General features: G+C 42.1%; 1 protein-coding gene across 15 annotated transcripts in view; it reads right to left on the minus strand.

The window, feature by feature from the left end:
- The window catches only part of MARK3 (microtubule affinity regulating kinase 3), an 81354-nt gene that overhangs the window by 37311 nt on the left and 19811 nt on the right, over nt 1–24232 (minus strand). For all 15 annotated transcript variants that reach the window (XM_033106985.1, XM_033106984.1, XM_033106981.1 and 12 more), the window contains exons 3-5: nt 17780–17833; nt 3699–3747; nt 1238–1303 (exon numbers count right to left, since the gene is read on the minus strand). In XM_033106985.1, coding sequence (XP_032962876.1) covers nt 1238–1303; nt 3699–3747; nt 17780–17833 — 169 coding nt within the window. The remainder of the gene's footprint in view (nt 1–1237; nt 1304–3698; nt 3748–17779; nt 17834–24232) is intronic.

The following is a 24232-nucleotide window of genomic DNA, read 5'->3' on the forward strand; positions in this document are numbered from 1 at the left end:
ACCATCTTTTATTTCATGGTTAACTCAATGAGGTTGTGATTCGGCTTTTTGTCTTCAGGTTTTGCAACCTGGATCAAAGTGCTAGTGATAAAATAAAACACTACTCTAACCAAAACAATGTAAGCCATACTGCAGAGTTAAACAGAGTATATCCCCAGTAGTTTGTAACTTCACAAATTCAGTTCAATCCGTATTTGTTGAGAATCTGCTGTGTCCCAGGCACTGTGTTAGAAGTAAGGAACACGCAAAGATAGGCAGGAAGGCTTCTGTCCTTCACCGCCAATGAAACTCACACATGGTCCAAGTACCAGCCTAGCCCAGCCTAAACCCTAAACGAGAATCTTTGTAAAAGACAACGTCTATATACATTCATTTCAGAAAAACAACTCCATTTAAACAACCTTGTAGGCAAATCATTACTGGTCCTTAATCATTAAGGAAAATCTAACTATACGCACTATAACCACCATTTCTGGCCTTGGGAAAAGATGGACACCAGTGACATTAAAATCTGATAAGGAAAAATAATCCAACATACAGTACACACTTATTTCAAACAGGCTAATAATACATTGATATATTTAAAAATCCAAATACTTGGAATAAGCAAAATGTATACATACATAAATATTTATACAATAGAATCCGATTCAGCCTCAAAAAAGAAGGAAATCCTGTCACAAGCTATGACATGGATGGACCTGGAGGACATTCTGCTCAGTGAAGCAGGCAGTCACAAAAGGACAAATCCTGTGAGAGTCCACTCATCTAAGTACTAGAGTGGTTAAATTCATAGAGACAGAAAACAGAATGGTGGGTGCCCGGGCCCGGGGGCAGGGGGATGGGGAGTCAAGGTTTAATGGGGACAGAGTTTCAATTTGGGAAAATGAAAAAGTTCTGGAGGTGATGGCGTTGATGGCTGCACAACAACGTGAATATGCTTAATGCCAAGAACTGTACACCTGAAATGGTTCAAATGGTACGTATTATGTTATGGCTATTTTACCACAGTAAAATAAAAACCAAGTATTTGGATATTATCGATTAAAACTGCTAACAGTGCAATACTCAATAGCAACCCCCAGAACTGCTAACAGTCAGCTTTTCTGATTCTCATCCTACTACATTATGACTCTGGATGTTAAAGCAGCCATAATAATTATCCATGTGTGTGCAGTGGGGTTGTGTGCTCTTCTAAAAGGGAAGAAAGAAAGAACAACATACATAAATTCCTTACCTCCACTTGCATACTCCATGATTAGGTAGAGTGTTTTGTCAGTTTCGATGACTTCAAATAACTTCACTGGGGGAGGGGAGAGGATACAGGAGAAAAAAGAAACAAATGTTTTTATGCATGTACATAGACACTGTAACTGTGAGAAGGAACCTCCCCCCGCCCCTTGAAGATTTTAATAGCTGGCCCTCTAAAAATTGCTTTTAGGAAATTTATCATATATTACAACTGAAGAACAATTTTATAAAAGCATGGAATTCCGTAACAATAAAGATTATTTCTGGGTGCTCAAACGATGCACTCGGCAGGCAGCCCAGTGACGTGTCGGTTCTCATTGGCTCTGTCACCGTCCTGTATCGTGTCTATGGTGGTTAGCGGCCCTCCTAGCAGCTCTTCCTTGGCACCTCAGGAAAAGCGTTCCTATCTCACATTCGACCTGCAGGAACTACGGCTGGCTCGGGTCTACTCTACTCCTGCAAGCACAAGTCCATTCACTTGTCATTCTGGCTTTAAGGATACATATAATTCCACTTGAGACTTTTGTTGCTTGGAAAACTTACCACAATTCTCTGAGAACAAGGTTCCTTTGTTACTATTCGGAAGCCACAGATGGCAAGAAGTAGAAGGGATACTATAATTAATTAATCGAAAAGAACTTTTTTAAAGAATTATTTTTAATGGGTTAATGTGACTTTGCTATACCAGTCTCTGTTACACATAGAAATATTTCTATTACTGCTAATTCATAAAACCATAACAAATCAATCAGAAATATGTACTTTTTAAATGAAACAAATTTCTAAAGCTATCAAAACACTATTTTGCATATCTACCTTATTTTGGTAAAACTTTAAAATTTACCAAAGGGGTGTGTAGGTGGGAAATGTTAGTCTCTCATATTTCGGGCTATTTCCTGATGCTTTGCCATAGACTACTAGACCAAAGAAAGTCCCTAACGTATTTAATATATGCTTGCTGAGCTGATGAACAAAACTATCATATTTCTAAGATGGTATGTCCAGTTTGTCAAGAAAAATCACTAAAAAGAAATTTAAGACATATATGCTGGTAAACTATCAATATATAAATAAAGCCTAATATCTAATGCAAATTTTGGCTCTCCTGGGAAAATTATTTTAATCTAATAGTAATTTAAATTTTTAGACATTTAAATCTATTATCAAAGATATGTCATTTAATAATAATTAGAGAGAACTCAATCAGGGTACAACTTAAGTAATTAAAAAACAAAATAAATGTGTTTAAATTAGCTAGTTCTAGGCAGTAGTGATAGTGTTTTTGGGTGAAAAGTTGGAATCTGAAATCCAGAGTTGGCTAGCTAACCCAAAAGGGTTGAAATGAAAAGTGAAGATGGTTTTCTTCCAACTCTTATATTAATATTCCCTATTATTTTTCTTTTCTCCAAACAGATCATATTTTATTGATTAAGACGTATGTATTTTTTTGCATTTTAACTAATATCACTGGTAATGGGATGATGGTTTGGCAGCATTGTTTTTTCTTAGTTTGTAAAATAATGCCTTTTAAACAATGGTAGCTTAGATTTGATGAAATAGGGTACAAGCCTTTTCTCTCCTGTGGTACCATTTTATTCTTCTCTTTTTGTGCCAAAGAATTTCTGATAGGATATCCTTAACATCAGACGTCACCTCACCCCTCCCACTTCCTAGAAATGATTTTGATAGTAAACTGATACAACTGGCTGTCTTAAGGGCTATTTCACTCTTGAAATACTACTTTTAGTTTGTAGGAGCTATCATTGTGTAAAAAAAGCAATTATACTATTTTTAAAAAGCTCTACTATGATACATGGGATCAAAACTGTTCACTGTGCTATCGATACAAAAGGGTCAGGATGTGGTCCCTCACTTACAGGACCACGCCCCTTCCTCCCCTTTATACCCACCTCTTCACACCTAACCCAGAGGACACAGAACAAATTGGTGCTGTACAAGCAATTCACATTGAAATTCAAGTAGATAACAACTGTCCTGTATCTTTTAAAATATGCTTCAGTGTACGAATATTTTCTTAGGAACACAGCTACTGCAAAAGGTGTTATAGCTTTGAAAATCTTAACTCTGACTTAACAGTAGAATTCCCTTCTATCTACGAATTAAATACAATTATGATATTTTCTAATATGTCAAAAAATTAGATTCTAACCTGATTATAGATGCTTCTACTTGTATTAAAGCTTTAAATTCAAGTATTTAATACCTAAGTTTTTAACCTGTCTTTAGTAATTTAAAAAAGTTAATAAAAAATGAGCAATTTATATATATACATACATGTATATATATAAAGTGTACCTTATTAAAAGTGTATCTGGCCTGGGAGGAGGGAAGGAATCCCTTATCACTGCTGCAATACATGTTTAGCTTTATGACATACTTGCAAGAAGGCATTTAGACACAAAAATATTTAAGAAAGCAGAAAGTACCTATGTTTGGATGATTTAAAATCTTCATTATTCTTACTTCTCTGAAGAGCTAAAAAACAAACACAATCCCCCCAACACAGGTTAGTGAACATTATACGTCACTGTTGCAATATAATTTAAATTTTCTCTTAGATTACTGATTCACTGATAATGTTTAGCAGTCCACACCTAAGACTAGCGTGAAAGTGCAGGCTAACTGTGAGGTAGCTTTATAACCCAATACTAAGTACTTCAGTTCTCTCTTGTGAAAAAGCAGATGTCCCAGAAGAGAATGATACCACAATCTCAATTACATTTTGCTATCTTGAACACAGGAGGTCAGACTTAGCAATAGTTTGGGAAGAACACTAGGACTCCGTATCTACCCATGGTTCTAATTCTGCAAAGGAAAATGTGCCCAGTCCCCATGAACTACACGTCCTGAGTATTAGACTGATAATTCCAAGTAATTCTAGGACAAGATTTTGAACAAAACCACTACAGGAAACCCTCACTGGAGGCAGGTCATCAAGCATGGAGGCTGTGAGAAACTGTTACGGCCCTGACGAGTCCTGCCTCACATGTTTTGTGCTGGCTGTGTGACTTGCTTTGGCCAAAGGGACGTTATCATATTTGAAGTCAAGTAGCGGCTGCATACAATGCTGGCGCATCCGGCCTTCCTCTCTCGGAATGATGTCGCATGCTCTTTGAGGACGAGAGACCATGTAGAGACCTACTGTTCAGACTGAGTGAGCCCCTGCCAACTCGCCATCTGAATGGCGCGACACAAAAGAGACCCAGGGGAGACCGTAAGAAAAACTGCCCAGTCAAGACCAGCAGCGCTGATCACACAGATAAAGGAGATATATCACACTGTTGTATAAACATGTGCTGTGAATTCAGAGCAGGGTCAGAGCATTATGGCCTGGGCTCATATAAGATCTCAGAAAATAGCAGCATCTTAGAGGCCATCGTATCCAACCCTCACCAACAAGTGGAAACAAGAAAAAGAAGAAGATGCTCCAAAGTCCTGCTATCTTTCCGTGGGGAATTTGCCCAGAACTAGGTCTCCCAACACAGGCACACTACCACCCCCAGGAGATGAGGGCTGCAAAGAGCTTTGGAAGATGGGGAACAGCTGACGATGGAAAGAAGTTGGTGAGAACCCCGGGGTTCTCACTGTGCTCGTCCTTGCCCAGCACGTCTAATCTACAACTCAATCAGCAGCTGACAACGGATGGCGAACAGACAGACAAGCACACCTCTGACCCCAAGCTGAGCACAGAGCTTCCAAGCCAGGCTCAGGTGAACAGCCTTCCTGGCTGGGGTGTGGGTCATCTCTGAAGCAGGAGCACTCCTACCACCAACGTGAGCCCCTCCTGTCGCTGGTGTGCTCACCCCTCATTTCACGTTCCGAGACAAGCATTCAGGCTTGAGTTTTCTTAGCTCCCCGTCGAGTTAACACGAAGTCCCGTTTCCCACATGCCATAGTGGAATCCGTAGCTGGAATCTGTACCCCTCAGTCATTCCCACGCCTACATCAGAAGAGCCCCAAGCTGGGTCCCGTCCTGACACAGCCTAGGACATTGCCTTCGGAATGAAACCCTGGCATGGCGACCTCCGCTCACCCCTCCAAGCTCAGCTCCAGCCCCGCTCCTCCAGCAGCCGCGCTCCCTCCCGGATACTGGAACACACGGAGCTCTCCCCTGCCTCTGTCTTTGCTCCTTTCCATCCTTCAAGGCTCGGGCAGATTCTCTGAACACCTTTTCTAAGTAGGTCTCCTTTGTTTTACATCATAGCATCATCTGTTCACTTCCTGCCAGAATGTCTTTCAAGTGTGCTGAGACTTTCTGTGTGCCTGTTGCTGTCACCTCCTCGTCCATAGGGAGCATGTCTGTCTCCTTTGGCTACTGCATGCTTGAGACCGAGCGTGGCACACACAGGAATGCATGCGTTTGCTAACTGCCTGCATGACAGCACTACCCACCCCTGGGGGGGTGCCTAGGTGCTCTCAGCACTCTAAGGACCACGCTGCTTTGCAACCCCGAGGAGCAGAATGCTCATTAGAGTTGTCACAGTGCTGCTGGCAGGACAGCAGGGCAAATGCAGGCACTCATTCTTCAAATTCCTGCTAGCACTACAGCCCTGAAACCACGTCATCAGAACCAAAGAGGAGGAAGTAGAAGGGACATTAGGGACAGAGAGCTCATGCCTATCTGGGGCAGAGGGCACCACGGCCGTCACTGGCCATATGGAGGACTGAAGAAAGGACGTGTGCAGCTGACAACGGGCTGTATGCTCCGTATTTGTGAGCAAAGACATGGAGCATGACCAATGAAACCTGTTTAAGGAGGACAAAGTGACCCAAGGGGCACAGCAGCGTGTTTCCCAGTGCCACGTGCCTCCGAATCATGAGGGTGCTGGTGTAGCTGCGAGTTCCAGGTCCTGCCTGGCACCGGATCTGAAATGGACCTTGAGAAACTTTACAACAAGCACCCCAGGTGTGACGGTCCTTAATTACGTCCACGAATTCCTTGACAATCCTCTCCTCAAAAAGCAGAACCTAATACCCCCTGTCTGAGTGTGGGGCACTTAGTGATTTGCTTCTAAGGAATGGAGTAAGGTAAAAGTGATTGGGGGGGGGGGCCTTAAGAGACCGACTGGCTCAATAAAAGGCGGCTCCCTCCTTGCTCTCAGATCACTCGTGTCACGAGGACATTAAGCACCTCGACTGACAGGCCCAGATGGCAAGGAACTAAATAAGGCCTCATGCCCACAGCTGGTGAGGAACTGCAGTCTCCTGCCAGCAGCCAGGTGACAGGGCCCTTTTGGAAGTGGATCTGCCACCCCTAACCAAATCTTCGGATGCTTACAGCTGTGGCTCTTACCTCAAACCTCTTGAGAGCACCTGAGCCACCCTGCTAAGTCACTCTCAAAGGCACAACTCAAGAAACTGTGACATAACATAAGGTTTTGTTTAAGTTGCCAAGTTTTGGACTTGTCAGAGAGCAGATAACTATACGCTTCAGACAACACAGGAAAGTCTGAGAACTCGTCACAGCAGAGGTCACACCAAGGGACGCGCTGTGAAAACAGGAACGATGGAGAGATGAGCAACACAAGCTTAATTCCAGAGGCAGAAAGGGCAGCAAAAGATCCTCTAGTACGGCAGTGTCTAGATATTGCGAAAAGAACTGTACATGTTTACCTCTCTGAGTTACATATCAGGTAGAAATGAGTTCATAAGCTCTATACCAATTAAGGGGGTTGGGGGAAGGCAGAAACTGACAGTTATCAAGTGCCTACTGTGTGTGGGGCACAGCTAGACATTTCACATCTGGGATCACATCTAACTGGATTTTCCCACCTGTCAGGTGACTGACAATCCATCTCCAACGAATGGGGAAGGAGGACTGAGAAATTCAAGGAACTTGACCAAGGACTCCCAGCCGGGATGTGCCAGAGCCAGGATGAGCCAGGATGCTATTCTGAGCCATCTGACTCCAAAGTCCAAAGGAATCCCAGGATTCCATGCAGCCATTATCGAAATTTACAAGTAAATTGACAAGTTACCCACTGCTGATACCGAACACTAGAGAGCAACAGGTGGGCTGGCACAGAACTTTTATAAAAGTTGACAACTCGGGCCAGCCCAGTGGCTCAGGCGGTTGGAGCGCCGTGCTCCTAACACTGAAGGCTGCAGGTTCGATTCCCACATGGGCCGGTGAGCTGCGCCCTCTATGGCTAAGATTGTGAACAACAGCTCTCCCTGGAGCTGGGCTGCCGTGAGCAGCCAGAGGTTGGCGTGAGCTACTGTGGGCTGCTGTGTGCCGCTGTGGGTGGCTGGCAGCCAGCGTGAGCTGCTGTGGGCTGCTGTGGGCTACCATGTGCTGCCATGAGCGGCCGGTAGCCAGTGAGAGCTGCCGTGAGCTGCTGTGAGCAGACAACCGACGACTGGCAACCGACTGCCTGAGCCGGGAGGAGCGCAAGGCTCGTAACACCAGCACGGGCCAGGGGGCTGTGTCCTACTCAACTAGACTGAGAAACAACGGCTTGAATGGGGGGTGAAGGGGGAAGAAAGGGTAGGAAAAAAGTCCCTACTAGGATTATACAACATATTTTTTAAAATGTTATCATAAAAGGATATTTAAACCATAGAAATTCACCTATTTCTACTATCTTAATTCAACTTATTTTTCTACATTCCCTTTCAATTTTACATAGATGCTAGTTATAAAAAATGAAATAACACAAATGTATAACATGAAAATTCTCTCCTCACTGAGCAATCGTCACATCTTTCTGTCCTCCAGGAACTGCAACACAGGAAGAGAACAAGTATCTTTGAAGGGAAAGATTCGGAATCCTAGTCGTCAGAATACCCAGGACACCAAACCTACTGCATCATACCGAAATGTCCTAAATGTCCCAACAGCCAGGACGTGGGGGGCCCAGGAATGAGCTTTGGCAAACGACAATTGTACTAAGCAATATAAAAATAAAATGAGCACATAAAAGCAAGCACGGGGGCACGGCCATTACAGACATGATGAAAGTGTTCAGACTCCCTCCTCTAGATAGACACGTATGAGACAAAGCAGCAGCCCAAGACGTTGAGAGCCTGGGCTTTTCATGACAGCTGAATGACAGGATGAATGAAAACTTACGTAACAGAAATAATAGAAAGGAATATAATGACCACCCTCTTCTTTAACAGGAAACAGCTGTATTGTAAATCCAAAATTAATGAATAAAAATCAGCAGCCTTGAGTAAAGAGAAGGGGACCCAGAGCTATTCAGGAGGAGCGGGAAGGGGGCCGCATTGAAGCTGACAACCATGTTTGTGGATATGGTGTCACGCTGAGACAGAAGACATGACGGGCTGAGAGGCAGGGCAAAGGGGGTCTGGTTTGGGACATCTGGCAAGAGTCAGTTAAGTGAGGACAGTGAAAACACAGCTTGTATTTGGTATTTGGGTCTAAAGCTCAGGACAGAAATCTGGACTAGAGATACATAAATTCTGGGATAGAGATTATTAGCAGAGATGGCATTCTTGGAAGGGAATGACACCGCTTAGCTGTGTTGAAGGAACAGACAGAACCAACAAGGAACAAACATTTCAGAGAGAGAAGAGTCCACCCTGCAGACTCAGAACAGGCAGACACTGGCGGCTAATGCCGACCACAGACACACGTGGGCCAGAGACTTGTTTATAAAGTGCCCCAATCCCGAGCATCTCTGCATGCTTCATGAGGAAAGATGGAGGTAGGGATGGCATGCCTGCTTCCCCTCAGCGCTGTCCCCTTTGTGTTACTCACCACACTGATCACAGCACCACTGCTAAACCAAAGAACAAAGCAAAGACCCCCTCAGACCAAACCGAGGCTGGCAAAAGCCCAGAGCTCGTGGAGCAGGAGTTGTCGAGAAACTGCACTGGTGTAAAACAGGGAAAATATGCATCTTTGCATCTCTGTACAGAAATATCTCTGGAAGCACCAGTAGAAACCGAGGCCACTGGTTGTCCCAGGGGCAGGGACCTGGGGGCTGGAAGTCAAGGGGTAGATGAAGACTTTCTCTTCTGTACTTTTTCCTGACCTTTGAACTTTGAATTACATAACTATATTATCTATCTCCTCTCCCCCAATTAATCTGAATTTTAAGAAAAAAGGTTGAGAATGAACAAAGGGGAAAAAATTTTATTTTTTTATTTTTTATTTTTTTGGCTAAAAGAAGAGTTCCTGAAAAAGAAAATGTAGCTGAAACCCACTGTATTTTGATCACTCTTAACAAGAAGACAGTTTACTATTCCTTTGATTCATGTGAGTCAAGGCTCCTGGTGAGTGGAAGGCAGGCAAATACGAGTAGTGAGGCAAATTTAAGGCAGATTAGAGAGATTCTAATGACTCTCAGAACCACCTTACCATTAAAGAACAGAAAAGGAAAATTCACAGATGACAGGGAAGTAAGGTAATTAACAGCATGATTCCAGACCATTTGCCAAACACTAGCCAAAGCCAGTGACTTGTGCTACCCAGGGAGCTATCTGCAGACGCGTGGGGAGAAGGGTATGTGTGGGTGCACTGCAGGTATTACCCAGAATTCTCCTGGCCTGTGCAGAGGACTGCTAGCTTTCTGCTATTGTAACATCCAGTGATCACCCCTGTACTGGCAGGAAGATGCTCAGAAATCAAATGGGAAGCCGAAGAGCACACATGCTTTTAAAACTTAGTGTATATACTCTCTAAAAATATAATAATTTACACTATTGTCAAAATTATGAGATTTCCTGTTTCTCTACACTCTTGCCAACAATATTTATTATCAGTTTTTTTGCAGATCTGAGTGGCAAAAATTGGGATCTTTTAGGACGTTGAACATTTTTACTGGAACACTGAGCATCTGTCATGCCTAGATGTATCTTCTAATATTTTTTACTAGGTTATATATTCCTGTTTCTTACTGACTTATAAGACCTTTTTATATACAGTTGATCCTTGAATGCAGGGGGTTAGGAGCAACAACCCCCCATGCAGTCGAAAATCCACATATAACTTCTGATTCCCCCAAAACTTCGTTGTCCCTTGGTATCCACAGGAGACTGGTTCCAGGACCCCTCCCTCCCGCTCACGGATACCAACATCCTCAGATGCTCAAGTCCCCTATAGAAAATGGCGTACATCGATGCACACCATCAGCCCTCCACCGCTGCGGACTCCCAACTGCAGCTCAAAAACAGTACAGGTATGTATTAGAGAACATCACATGTACGTGGACCCATGCAGTTCAAACCCGTGTTGTTCAAGGATCCACAGTATGAGGCAACAGAAGCCCTCGGTCTGCCACAGCAGACAGTGCTGGGTACTCAGCCAAACTCACCCTGCCCCGTTTGTCTTAGCTGACCATGCAGGAGCAATCCTCTCAACTGCTGTTACAAGTTCAGCTTCTGTTAACGCACATACTTCTAGAAGCCAAGTACTGCTGCCTGACTTTCCACTTCACACACTGTCTTGTGGTTTCCTACCTGGATTTAGCTTTCCTAAGCCCTTCCAAACACACACTTACGCATCCCCTTCCCATCCTCCTCACGAAGTTCTATCACATTTGGGCTAAATATTGTTTTTAACTTTTATTTATAAAAGTAGTACACATATCCAGTTTTATGAGTCAAACCATGTCACGTGAAAGCTCTCCCCACCCTCAGCCTCACCCTCATCCCGGCAAGCACGTGCAGCCCCTCACTGGTGGGGCCAGGCAGTGATGTTTAGCCCCTCCCCCGGACTAACCCCAACTTGCTCACTTACTCATGTCCCTTGCCTCCTTCCTCCTAATCAGTTATCATGGAATTTAGCTAAATCACTCAGTTCACATCATATAAATATTATTTACAGCCATGCTAGAAATGCATTTTCGTTTTATTTATTTTCAATGTTTTTTACTTTCTTGGAGCTAATAACTGCCTCAATTATTTCAGTCACTGAAGTTTTCTATGTATTTCTCACTTTACTAAGTAACCCTTAAAATCTGTTAACAGAAGTGTAAATCTCTCAAATACTTTCAAATAGTCAAGTAATCTTTCTTTCCCTCTGCAGATATTCACATTCTGGAAGCCTCTGTCCTGTTCTCAAGGCCCATTGTGTTGGATTTTCTGTTCTGGCTCCTAAGCTTTTCTCATTCTCGGTATTCTCTCCTGCTGTGGTGAAATATACCCCACCAATAGCTCCTGAGCAAGGGTAGGTAAATGGTTAATTTTAAGACCTTGCATAACTCAGGATGTTTTGATTCTATCTTCATATTTGACAGTTTGACTGGGTAAAGAATCCCAGGTCAGAATCATTTTCTCTCAGAAAATCACAGCCCCCGCCCCACCAGCTTTAATGAGACATAACTGGCATATAACAAACACTGTGCAAGTTTAATGTGCACAATGTGATAATTTGATTCACATGTATATTGTGAAATCTTTACCACAATAAGGTCAGTTAACACATCCTTCACCTTACACAATTACCATTTTGTTGTGGTGGTGATAGTGGTGAGACAATTTAAAATCTACTTTCACAGCAACTTTCAAGTATACAATACAGTATCGCTAACTGTCGTCACCACGTTGCCTACTAGATTCCCAGAACTTATCCATCTTATGACTGTTTGCACCCTCTGACCATCTGCCCATTTTCCCTACCCTTCTAACCCTGGCAACCAACTCTACTTCTATGAGTTCGGTTTTTTAAGATTCCACGTATATGTGAGATCATACAGCATTTGTGTTTCTCTGACTTATTTAACTTAGAATAAGTCCCTCAAGGTCCATCCATGTTACGACAAATAGCAGGATTTCCTTCTTTTTTTTTAATGGCTAAACAATATTCGTGTGTGTGTGTGTGTGTGTGTGTAATTTTTTATTTCTGCAAATGGGTCCATGCTATGCTCTAAGTTTTAACCCATTTAACCTATTTGGTTCTTCAGTGACTTTTTAAAAATAGCATAATGAATCACTGCTACAATTAAAAATAAATTATAATATTCTCAATTCACAATGTACTCTAAATATCAAGCTTATTTCCTGCCGAAGCAAAAATAAGTCTGGCAATCAATTTAAAAGCTCCCCATAAAGCAGCAACACTGAAGCTGGGTTTTCTTGCATTTCTATTACCAATTGTGAAATCTAACAATAAAAAAATACCTACATTTTTAGTCTCAATACTTTAAGTATAATCAAGAAGAATGTGTCTTAGGTTGCATTTACCACACCCCGTTTCTATTAGTTTACCAGATGCATTACACTGATCTGAACGCAGCTGCTGGACTGTAAATAACAGTCAGGACTCTGATAACCACGTCCTTCCATTATGGCCTGAATTGTTAGCCTCCTACGAGTCCACATGAAAAAAGTATTAAGAAAGAAAAAGATGAACAGAGTTGTTCAATGAAAAATATTCCACAAAGTGACTTGTGCTTCACCTGATGGGCAAGGGGGAGGAAAGAAGAAATTGGGTATCCAGGCATTCATTCCCAGAGAGAGGGGGGAACTACTCAGCAGTGGCAGCAGACTGTAAGACTGAATGCTGGGAATGGGGAGTCTTTAAAACAGGGTACCTTTAGGAAGGGAGGAGAAATTAAAAACACTGAGGGGGAACCGAAGAAAGTCTGGGAGCCATTCTTACCCGGGCTGTGCACTGGGGATCCCTCAGCCTCACCTTGGAGCCATCGAGCCAGGCGCTCTGGGGCTGGAGGGATGGGGAGTATTTGGAAGGAAACATGCTTTTTTGTTTTTACTGAACTCCACAGATGATTCTAATGCAGAGCAAGGACTGAAGATAACTAGTTTAAGGAAGCTGAAGCCAAAGTGTCGCAAATAACCAGAGGTGGTGTCAGTCAAAGTAATTACACCACAGACCACAGGAAAAGCATGAACTGCTTCTCTCTGCCTTCAAATTATAGTTTCCTGATTTGTCCCACAACTAAGATTTTCTAAAATGCCAAAAAAGGCCACTGGTGTTATAGAGCTCTAAGCATTAACAAATGTGGCTCTAAAACAAACACTGGCTTTAAAAAGAAAACAGACTTAGTGGCTGTGATGTTTCATATCAAACATGTTTCATTTCGCATTCATTCATGCTCGACTCAATGCTAACTACACCTAGCACAGAATGACTGCCCAAGGATCCGTCACTATTAATCAGGGGACTTTGGGCAGGTTCTTTTATCTCCCTGGCCTCTCTTTCCTGAATAACAGAACTTGACAACCTCACGAAGTTGTCAAGATTCAATGAATGCTAAGAATGGATTGTGTTCCCCCTAATTCCTATGCTGAAGCCCTAACCCACAGTGTGACAGCATTTGGAGACGGGGCGTGTGGGAATTGAGTAGGTTTAGATGACATCATAAGGGTAGGTCCTTGCGATGGGCTCAGCGGCGCCCCTACAACCAGAGAGTGTGCGTGCTCCCCCACCCCAGACACAGTGAGGCAGCAGCAACAGGAAGAGCATGCTCCCCAGAATCCAACCAGCTACACCCTGACATTGGACTTCCCAGCCTCTGCACTGTGTGAAATAAATGTCTGTTGTTTAAGTCAGCCAGTCTGTGATGCTTTGTTACAGTAGCAGCTTGAGCAAACTAACACAGTGAGTTAATACAGGTAATAAATAGGCTTAGAACAGCACTCAGCATATACCAAACGCTCAAATATTAGCTGCTATCAGAGGTAGTCTACAGCAATTAAGTCCTACAAAAGACTCTTAGCCAGAATCTACCATTCAGTTCTCAAGCTTAATTCCTTTGAGAGGAAAATTGTAAACAAACAAAAAACATCTCCCACCTCCCCAAACCGAGCAAACAAAAAGCGAATCTTCAGCAGGACATATGACAATGGCACACAGTCCTGACCGTGTGTCAGGTCCTATTCTCAGCTCCTCTGAGAGGTTTTGAATGCTGACTTCTTTAATTCTCACTACAGCTCTATAAGGGGTTGTTATTATTCCCATTTTACAAATGGAAAAACTAAGACCCAGGGAGGTTAAGAGACTTGTCACACAGCAAGGCCGGGTTGAAGCCTGGATTTAAATCCATGCGGCCTGGCTTCACCATGCTCCCAACCATTGCTCTACCTCAAGACTGAAAAAGAATGTTAATAACTTTAGATGGTTACACTTAGTAGACTGGCACTTAGTGACTTAATAAAGTCCAGTATTTTTTAATAGATAAACACATTTTTTAAAAATGAGCCATGGGACCGGCCCGGTGGCTCAGGCGGTTAGAGCTCCATGCTCCTAACTTCGATGGCTGCCGGTTCGATTCCCACATGGGCCGGCCAGTGGGCTCTCAACCACAAGGTTGCCAGTTCAATTCCTCAAGCCCCGCAAGGGATGGTGGGCTCCGCCCCCTGCAACTAAGATTGAACACGGCCCCTTGAGCTGAGCTGAGGTGCCGCTGAGCTCCCGGATGGCTCAGTTGGTTGGAGTGCATCCTCTCAACCACAAGGTTGCCGGTTCGACTCCCGCAAGGGATGGTGGGCTGCGCCCCCTGCAACTAGAAACAGCAACTGGACCTGGAGCTGAGCACATAAGACTGAAAGGACAACAACTTGAAGCTGAATGGCACCCTCCACAACTAAGATTGAAAGGACAACAACTTGACTTGGAAAACAGGCCTGGAAGTACACACTGTTCCCCAATAAAGTCCTGTTCCCCTTCCCCAATAAAATCTTTAAAAAAAAAAAAAAATGAGCCATGACTTACTTATTAATGACAGACTCAGATTTAATAAAACAAGACTCAGCAGTTTACCTGCATAAAACCAAATTAAAGCTAAAAATGACTTTGTAAAATCAGGACAAAGACTAACATTTGTATTATTCCCACTGTTTTTAAAACCGTTATAGGGATATAACATTACAGTTTTTTAAAGGTTGACCTAAAAGACATTTATGAACAGAAAATTTCCAATGGAGAAAAATATATCTCTTACTAGAATCTAACATTTATTAACTCAATGGCTGGACAAATAAAAAGGAAAAATGAAGAATTTGCCTGTGAGGGGCGGACGGGTGGCTCAGTTGGTTAGAGGGCGAGCTCTGGGCAACGGGATTGCTAGTTTGATTCCCACATGGGCCAGTGAGCTGCGCCCTCCGCAACTAGAATGAAGTCAATGAGCTGCGGCTCAACTCCCAGGTGGCCAGATGGCTCAGTGGGTTGGAGCGCAGGCTCTCAACCAAAGGCTGCCAGTTCGACTCTCACAAGGGATGGTGGGCTGTGCCCCCTGCAACTAACAACGGCAAGTGGACCTGGAGCTGAGCTGTGCCCTCCACAACTAAGATTGAAAGGATAACAACTTGATTTGGAAAAGTCCTGGAAGTACACACTGTTCTCCAATAAAGTCCTGTTCCCTTCCCCAATTAAAAAAAAAAAAAAAAAAATTTGCCTGTGAAAATAAAATCAGTTTGCAAATATGCAGTCAACTCAGATTTACCTGTATGCACTGATGAAATATACATGAGTCAATGTGCAAGCCTGAATACCTGGAACATTGTGAAATGGACACTATTTTAAAACCTGTGTTCAAACACTGGCTGAATGAGCCAGTCCACGTTCTGTGGTAGTGGCAGTACAAAAAAATTACATATTGCTGATGGCACGATGTTCCTTACAGTGAATGTTAGCTGCTAAGGCAATGCTCCAAGCTCCTCGGCTCCATTCCTGATGCAGCTGTGATACAACTGTGACCGGTGCTGGGAAAGAAAAAAGGCTGCAAGAACCACTACTACAAAGGCCGAGATGCCAGGTCTACTCCATCCACCCTGCTGCTCCTTTTCCACGGAAAATGAACTCAGTGGAAAAGAATTCAAAATATATACAGAATCCTTCTAATTCATAAGAAAAGACTATCAACTTATACATATGATTTAAAACAATGCCCTATAAACGGAAAGGTACACTTACCAAGTTATTCAACTTGAACAGATCTGGCTTTAGTGTAAGTCTTTTGTGGATGGTTCATACCTGAACTATATCAAAAACAACCTCTAAGTCTTACCTATTAGATTATTATGTGCCAACACCAATGCTGCTGCAAACCTGCACCACTACACTATTAGGCTAGCCAGACAACCTACCAGGTACTAAACTGATAATGGGATGACAAACAGTAAGTTTTAATACTGATACTAATAATAAAGAATAGCAGCAATGAAAAACTCTGACCAAAAATAATGAAAAAAGCAAGCAAGAAAAAGGAAAAATTACCAGCTCAAGACGATATTATGATAAATTCTTCCTAGAAAACTGCTATAATTTCAGTTACCTGCAAGCATACTTGGAGAGTGGAAGACTTGTAACATTAGAATACTGACTAGAATCCTCAGTAAACTTTTATATGCTAATTTTAGGTCTGAATACCAAATTTTAGTAACCCTTAACTTACTTAGAAAGACCACTTACACATATATGAAGAAACGAAAGTTTAAGGAAATGAATACAGTGTCATTATCAGAACAAAGGGCTGGAATTTTCAGATCCTGTTCCAGGGCCCCCTTGAGACCAGAGAACCCTTACGACCCACTATGCCCTTCAGAACCACTTGTTTAAATACCACTTCTAGGTCAAGGTCAAGTCTGTCTCCCTCCCCACTCACACACACCAACAGGGCTTCAAAATTATGATGACATAAACAGAAAATGACCATTAGGAATACATCAGGAATACATGTGGGGCACTACACTTGTAATATCTTATACGTGCTGTGCTTTGCAGTTTACAAAGGTTTTACATGCATCATTTCATTAATGCATCCGTCCTGAGAAAATGAAATTATCTCCATTTTAAAGACGAGAAACCCGAGGTCCAAAGAGTTAAGGGACTTGCTCAAGGTCAAGTTAGACATCTGGCTAAGTGGCAGAGCCAGGACTACCAAATCCAGAAAGTACATACAAAGGCTTTGCCAAATAAAAACCGAAAAACTAGAAGGATTTTATTATGAAGATCATTACTACCTGGCAGGTGCACCAGTGAAGTACCTACACCCAGGCCCTACCTGCACGTGTGGGCCCGTCACCAGGACTGTGGAAAGAGGCCCGGGAAATGCTAACAGGCACCAGGGTTGGGAACTTCTGATCTAGTTAGATGACACAGATGGCAGCAGGGCCTTCCAAAAATGGTTTTCAACTGCCATCAGTTTTACTTTCATGTTTTCCTTTTGTAGGAATTAATCATCACTCCTCAATTAGACACAGTGTGACAGTTTTATAAAGCCAAAGTGCTGACTTTAAAGATCTCAGGGTGAGCTACACGATGTGTAACTGCACAACACTAATTAAATGAAAATACGTTGTTCTGTCTTATTTTTTAAAACTCTATTCTAGTCAATACTGAGAATATCCAGTTTAAAAGTACAGACTTCAGTTTGCTATGAGAACATTTAAAAAGCGTTACCTTCAATTACAGAAAAAAATCCAACAATATTACGTTTAAGTGCATTCTTCTGAGGAACATAAAGCTTTACTGTATTGAACATAATAAATAAAAATAGCAGCAGAGGTATTTACAGGGCAAACTAGATGGCAATCAGCCCTGAAAAATTAAAAACACTGGATATTGGATCAATCTTACCTTTTGAAGACTTGTTGGATTCAACTGCGTTTTGTCAATTATTTTTATTGCAACCTAGAAAAAAATAAACTAGTAAGTATTTCTAGATTGGAAGAATTTGGTAATTACAGACAAACTGGTAATAGTTTTGTAAATCCCCAGACACAGGTATTGTGAAAAAGCAAGTAAACAAATCTCAAAACCTAAAACTCAAGTAGTTATTTCATAAATATGTTATAATTGAAAAGAGGGGCTTTGTACAAACAAGGGTGCTATTATAATATTTTATATTAAGTTACCTGTAAATACAGGGGGAAAAATTTTCCACAAACCGAAACAAAAATACAGAGATGATGAAATGAAAACACTTCTAAAAACATATGACAATGCAGCAAATCTATTCACTATTTACTGACCCTTCAATTTTATCTGACTCTTGAATACATGGGCAGGAAGTACAGCTTTTATAGATGTACGCAGCCCAGAATGCCTGCCAGAGCATCTTGCATACAGTGGGAACTTGGTAATTGAATAAATGTATGAACAAATAGGCTGATGTTGAATCTGAAAACTATAAAAACATTTTATTACAGAAAAGATGTACCCCTATGTTCATTGCAGCAGTGTTTACAATGGGCAAGATAGGGAAGCAACCTAAGTGCCCATCAATAGATGACTGGATAAAGATGTAATACAGATACACAAAGGAATATTACTCAGACATAAAAAAGAATGAAATCCTGCCACTTGCGACAACATTAATGGACCTAGAGGGTATCATGCTTTGTGAACAAGTCAGACAGAGAAACACGTATACTGCATGATTTCACTTATAAAAATGGAAAAAAACCTGAGGGGGAATGAAAAAAAAACAAAACAAAAACAGACTCACAGAAAGAAAAAACAAACTGACAGTTGCCAGTGGACATGGTGGAGGGATGGGTGAAAAGGTGAAGGGGAATATAGTTACTAATAGTGAGATAACTGCACAGTGACAGATGGGTACTAGACTTAGTGTGGTGATCACATCGTAAGGTACAGAATGTCGAATCACCATGTTGTACACCTGAAGCTAATATTATATGCCAACTACACTTTAATAAAAAAAAATAGTAAAAATAGAAAAGCCCTTTAGGAAGTTAAAGAAGGAAAAGAGACTAGTTCCAGACCAATCTATACGCTAACCAAGTGAAATATATACACAGGTAACAAATGGGTCAATAGGGTGTGTACACCCCAGGCAATCTAAAAACAAGTCATTAAAATACAGAAAGAAAGAACTATAGATTCTAGTTACATGCACTTGTCTTAAAAAGGAACATAAAATCAGTTTTATTAATATTTACTAAGTGGACCTATACCAGCATCCTTACCTGGTCGGTTTGTCATTTCTAGCATCCAAGTGATTTGTAGGAACCATGGATATCCACAATGGGGTGATGGGGTTTACAACAGAAGATGGAAGAGAACATACATGGAGAGGCTTTGTCATGAGCTGGGGAACATAATGAACGCAGCTGTGCACCAAAGGTCCAGAACAACAAATGACCTTGGCTCATATCGGGGAGGCCGTGTTTCCCACTATGCATCCTGCAGGACACACATCCAGGAAGAAGCACCACTGAAGAAAGGGGCAGCGCTTGGAGATTCTCCATGTCAATGGTTCTCAAACTTTGTACTCCCCCTTCCACTCTTAAGGATTACTGATGATCCCAGATGTGGGTTAAATCTACTGATATTTACTGTGTTACAAAGGAAAACTGAGAAAGTATAAAAGTAAGTGCTGAACAATTCATTTTAAAATAATAATAGTGAACATATGGTGCTGAGATAACTGGATATACAAATGCAAAAGAATAAAGGTGGACTCTTACCTAACATCGTACATTAAAATTAGCTCCAAGTGGATCAATGACCTAAATTAAGACCTAAAACTACCAAACTCTTAGAAGGAGAGGGCAAAAGCTTCCTGACATTAGATTTGGCAATGATCACTTTGGATATGACACCAAAGGCACAGCCACAAAAGAAAAAAAGCAGACAAACTGGACTTCATGAAAATTTTTAAATTTTGTACATGAGAAGATAATATTAACAAAGTAAAGAGGCAACCCACAGAATGGGAGAAAATATCTGCAAATCCTATAACCAGTAAGGGATTAATATCCAGAATATATAGAGAACTAAAACTCAACAGCAAAACTGATTTAAAACTGATTTAAAAATGGACAAAGGACTTGAAGAGACCTACCATGTTTCTCCGAAAATAAGACCAGGTCTTATATTAATTTTTGCTCCAAAAGATGCATTAGGGCTTATGTTCAGGGGCTGTCATCCTGAAAAATCAAGCTAGGGCTTATTTTCCGATTAGGTCTGATTTTCGGGGAAACAAAAGTATCTCCAAAGAAGTACAGATGGTCAAAAGCACATGGAAAAGATGCTCCACATCACTAACCATCAGGGAAATGCAAGACACTACTTCATATATATCAGGATGGCAACTGTCAAAAATAAATAATAATTTAGTTATATAAGCTCTGATGAGGATGTGGAGAAAATGGAACTTTGTACATTGCTGGTAGGAATGCGAAATGGTACAGCCACTGTGGAAAACAGTATACAGTTCCTCAAAAAATTACCGTATGATTCAGCAATTCCACTTCTGGATGTGGACCCAAAAGAATTGAAAGCAGAGACTTAGATATTTATATACCCACGTTCATAGCAGCATCATTCACAATAGCTAAGACGTGGAGGCCACCCAAGTGTCCCTCAAAAGATGAATGGAGAAACCTAATGTAGAATTATCCATACAATGGAATATTATTCAGCCTTTAAAAAGAAGAAAATTCTGGCAAACGCTACAACAAGGATAGATCTTGATTGAGTATGTTATGCTGAGTGAAATAATCCAGTCACAAAAAGACAAACACTATGCGATTTCACTCATATGAGATACCTAGTAAAATCATGCATGGTGGGTGCCAGGGGCTGGGGGTAGGGGAGGAAAGGGAGTTCAAAGGGGAGAGTTTCAGTTTTACGAGACGAGAAGAGCTCTGGAGATGGATGATAGTGGTTATAAGTATGCAACATTATGGATGTATTTCATATCACTGAAATAAAAATGGGTAAGATGGTGAATTTTATGTGCATTTTACCACAATGAAACAATTAAAAAATAAATAAGCCCACTACACGTTATTATAAATAACATTTTTATGAAATTCTCTTATGTCCTTCTGTATTCCATCTGTTGCGCTATCACACATCAATCATGTAGCCTCTGGAAAATTCTACTTTATGCTCATGAGAGAAAATGGAAAAAGCAAATAATGGCTTAATATTACAAAAATAGTTTTGACTTTGCAGACACTCCCCAAAATGGTCTCAGGAAACCTCCAGGGGTCCCCATGCCTACTTCGAGGACTACTACTCTACTCCTAGTAACACTTAAAGAAACGCTTAACTTAGCCTAAAGCCTCCACCTGCCCAAATTATTTGATGACTCCTACAAACCTATTAGCTGCAGATGCTGCAGGAAGAACCCAGTGAGTCTGCCCCTGGAGTGGAAGGAGTGCACCACCCCTCGCACCTGCCTGGAGGAAGAAAAGGATCAGAACTGGAGAGTTAACAAGTGCGTGTGCCTGAAAACAGCCAAGTCAGGATTCCCACTCTGTATTTGGAAAACACAGCACCTTGCTGGAAAGTATAGTAAATACAGCCGAAGGAGGTGCAGGCCGCGGGACTGCGCGCTCAGTGCCGTCCGGCCACCGGCCCACCCAGCACCGCCGCACACAGCGCGCTGTGACGCCAGATAGGTCGGGTGGGGGCCGCACACTCAGATCTGCAGCTGCACCGTCAGGGGTGGAGACCAAGCACTGAAGAAACAGTTTCTGGGGTTTTAACAGACACCAATGTGGCTTAAAAATTACTTTATTTCAAAGTTGAATGAATTAATTTTCTTCCAACTTTACTTTCAGAAGTAATTTGATATGGTATACGTGGACCTCCCCATTCCAAAGAAACACCTTAGATATACTGTTCGTTTCTGGCCACCATTCTGTTTTCTTCCTCCTTCTCGTGGCCAAGTCCATCAAATATGCCGCCTTTCCAGTTCCTCTTCCCTCACATCTTCTGAGACCTGGTTTCTATTCTCATGACTGGACGCTTAATCACTGGTTTCTTCTGGCTCTGCTCGATGTCTACTTTCTATTCTAAAGCTTCTATTCTCACTCTGTTCTTACACATCTTCATTTTCAAGTAATGCTATTCAAATAGTATCTACAGCAAAAACAGGAGCTCAATATGTTGCATTCGGCTAAATCAAACTGAAGAAGTCATTTTATCAAAAGCCAGTGTCCTCAGAGTGAAACACAGTCATTTAATGACGTGTGTGTGTGTGTGTGTGTGTGTGTGTGTAACTGAAGCCTGAGGAGGAAGCTCCTAATCCCCTCTTCCTTCCAGCTCCCTGCTGGGATGACTCAACTACCAAAATAACCTTGGCCCAGAGCTGGAGCCTGGAGGACAACTCTGAATTTGAGGTCACCAAAGCAGGCAACTGTGGGGCATTACTGCCTCCGAGAAATGGAGACTGGCAAGAAGACCACCCACTCATTCGCAAGATTGTGGAGGTTTTTTTCGGGGGGGAGGGGGTTGCACACAGCAAAAGGGAGTTCACTAGGTGAGGGAAGAGGAGTGTCCCTGCCACTTGCGTAAAGTTCTGGGAAATTCCATTTCTTCACCCTGATGCCAGAAGCAAAATGGAAAATTACAAAACAGGGATAAAGAGAGCTCATACATGAAAAGGGCTTCCCCCAGCATTCCTCAACCAAAAGGGCCCAACAACCCCTAGCAAACACCCACCGGAGAAAAAACCTCATCTGTTACTTCCTGTCAATTCACTACTGCTCATAAGATCCTAACATCCTGCTCCTGACAGGTGTTAAAGCATCTGCCACCACTCAAAGAGCAGACGACAAAAAAAGATCCCAAGTCCTTTAGGACACAGGAGCCCGGGAGATGGCATATTACTCAGCTTGGGCCACCATAACAAAAAATACCACAGACTGTGTGGCTTAAACAGCAGAAATGTATTTTCTCACAGTCTGGGAGGCTCGAAGGCCGAGATCAGGCTGTCAGCTGGTCAGGCCGTGGTGAGGGCTCTCCCCTTGGCTTGCAGGTGGCTGCCTTCTCACTGTGTCCTCACATGGCGGACAGAGAAAGCAAGCTTTCTGGTGTCTCTTCTTATAAGGACACAATCCCTATTGGATCAGGGCCCTACCCATATGACCTCATTTAACCTAATTACACAGAGATGGAAAACAGATTAAAAAAAAAAACCAAAAAAACCCAAGGTTCTTTTCAACAATTCCAGTCTGATCAATTAGAATTCAGGAATAAAGATTTTTAAATAACAAAATGAGACAATTTTCCAGAACTGAAATAAATAAGAATATTTATATTGAAAGGGTCCAATGAGCACTGGGAACAATGAACGAAGACCAAGTCCTTGGTACCTTACTGTGAAACTTCTGAACAGAAAGGATACATGAGAAGAGTATAAAAAGCTTCTAGAAAGAAAATAAAAAGATTATATAATTTAGCCACTCACATTGTTATACTCTAGTCTTTGGAACTATATATAAATGAAAGCCTTTATGAATCCGAATTTTGAGTTTCTCACTCTCGACCACATTTCTCCAGTCCATTCACTCTCCTCCTCGCCCAGCACTTCCTACAACCTTCTCAGATCTCTAATATCTCCTATCTCCTCATTCATCGCACTCTCAGCTGCTCATCTTGCTTTCCATTTTACTGAAAAAGAATAGGTGCAACGAGAAGAAAACGTCTCCAAGCTCCCACCACCATGCGGAGCCCCTCACCTGCGCCTGTGCCAGTGCCCTCCACCTTCCTCCTGTTTCTGTGTAAACACTGTCCTTTACCCAAGGCCAAGGCCTTCCAACATCCCCTCTTACTCTCTCCAAGTCTCCCACAGCACCCCTTTCTCCCTTTCTGTTACATTATTCCCACTAGCAGACAAACCTGTTGGTATTTTGCCCATCTTTTAAAAAACTTCTGGGCCAGACATCTCCCTGTAGCTACCATCCAACTGATGTGGACCTTGAGTCGTCTTGTTGTCTCTAATCTCCACCCACCTATTCTCTTTGAACTTAATGTTACATGATGTACATGGATACCGAAAGATGTCTGAAAGCTACGTTGGAACACCTGGGACAATTAGCAGTAAATACACAGAACCATAAGGAAGTAAAAAAAATTCAGGCAACTATTAATTTTAGACAAGTATAATTACATAAGAACATAAGTGATCGTGGTCCAACATTGAACAGTATTTACAGCTTAATTAAGTAAAAAAATCTAAGTTTGACACAAATATAGCATTGCAGTAGAAAGGCTGAGGAAAGGAAAGCAGATGTGGGAGTGATATAAGAAAGCCATATCCTCGTCTTCCAT

The sequence above is a fragment of the Rhinolophus ferrumequinum genome, chromosome 6, assembly GCF_004115265.2.
Source record: "Rhinolophus ferrumequinum isolate MPI-CBG mRhiFer1 chromosome 6, mRhiFer1_v1.p, whole genome shotgun sequence".
Lineage (NCBI taxonomy): Eukaryota > Metazoa > Chordata > Mammalia > Chiroptera > Rhinolophidae > Rhinolophus > Rhinolophus ferrumequinum.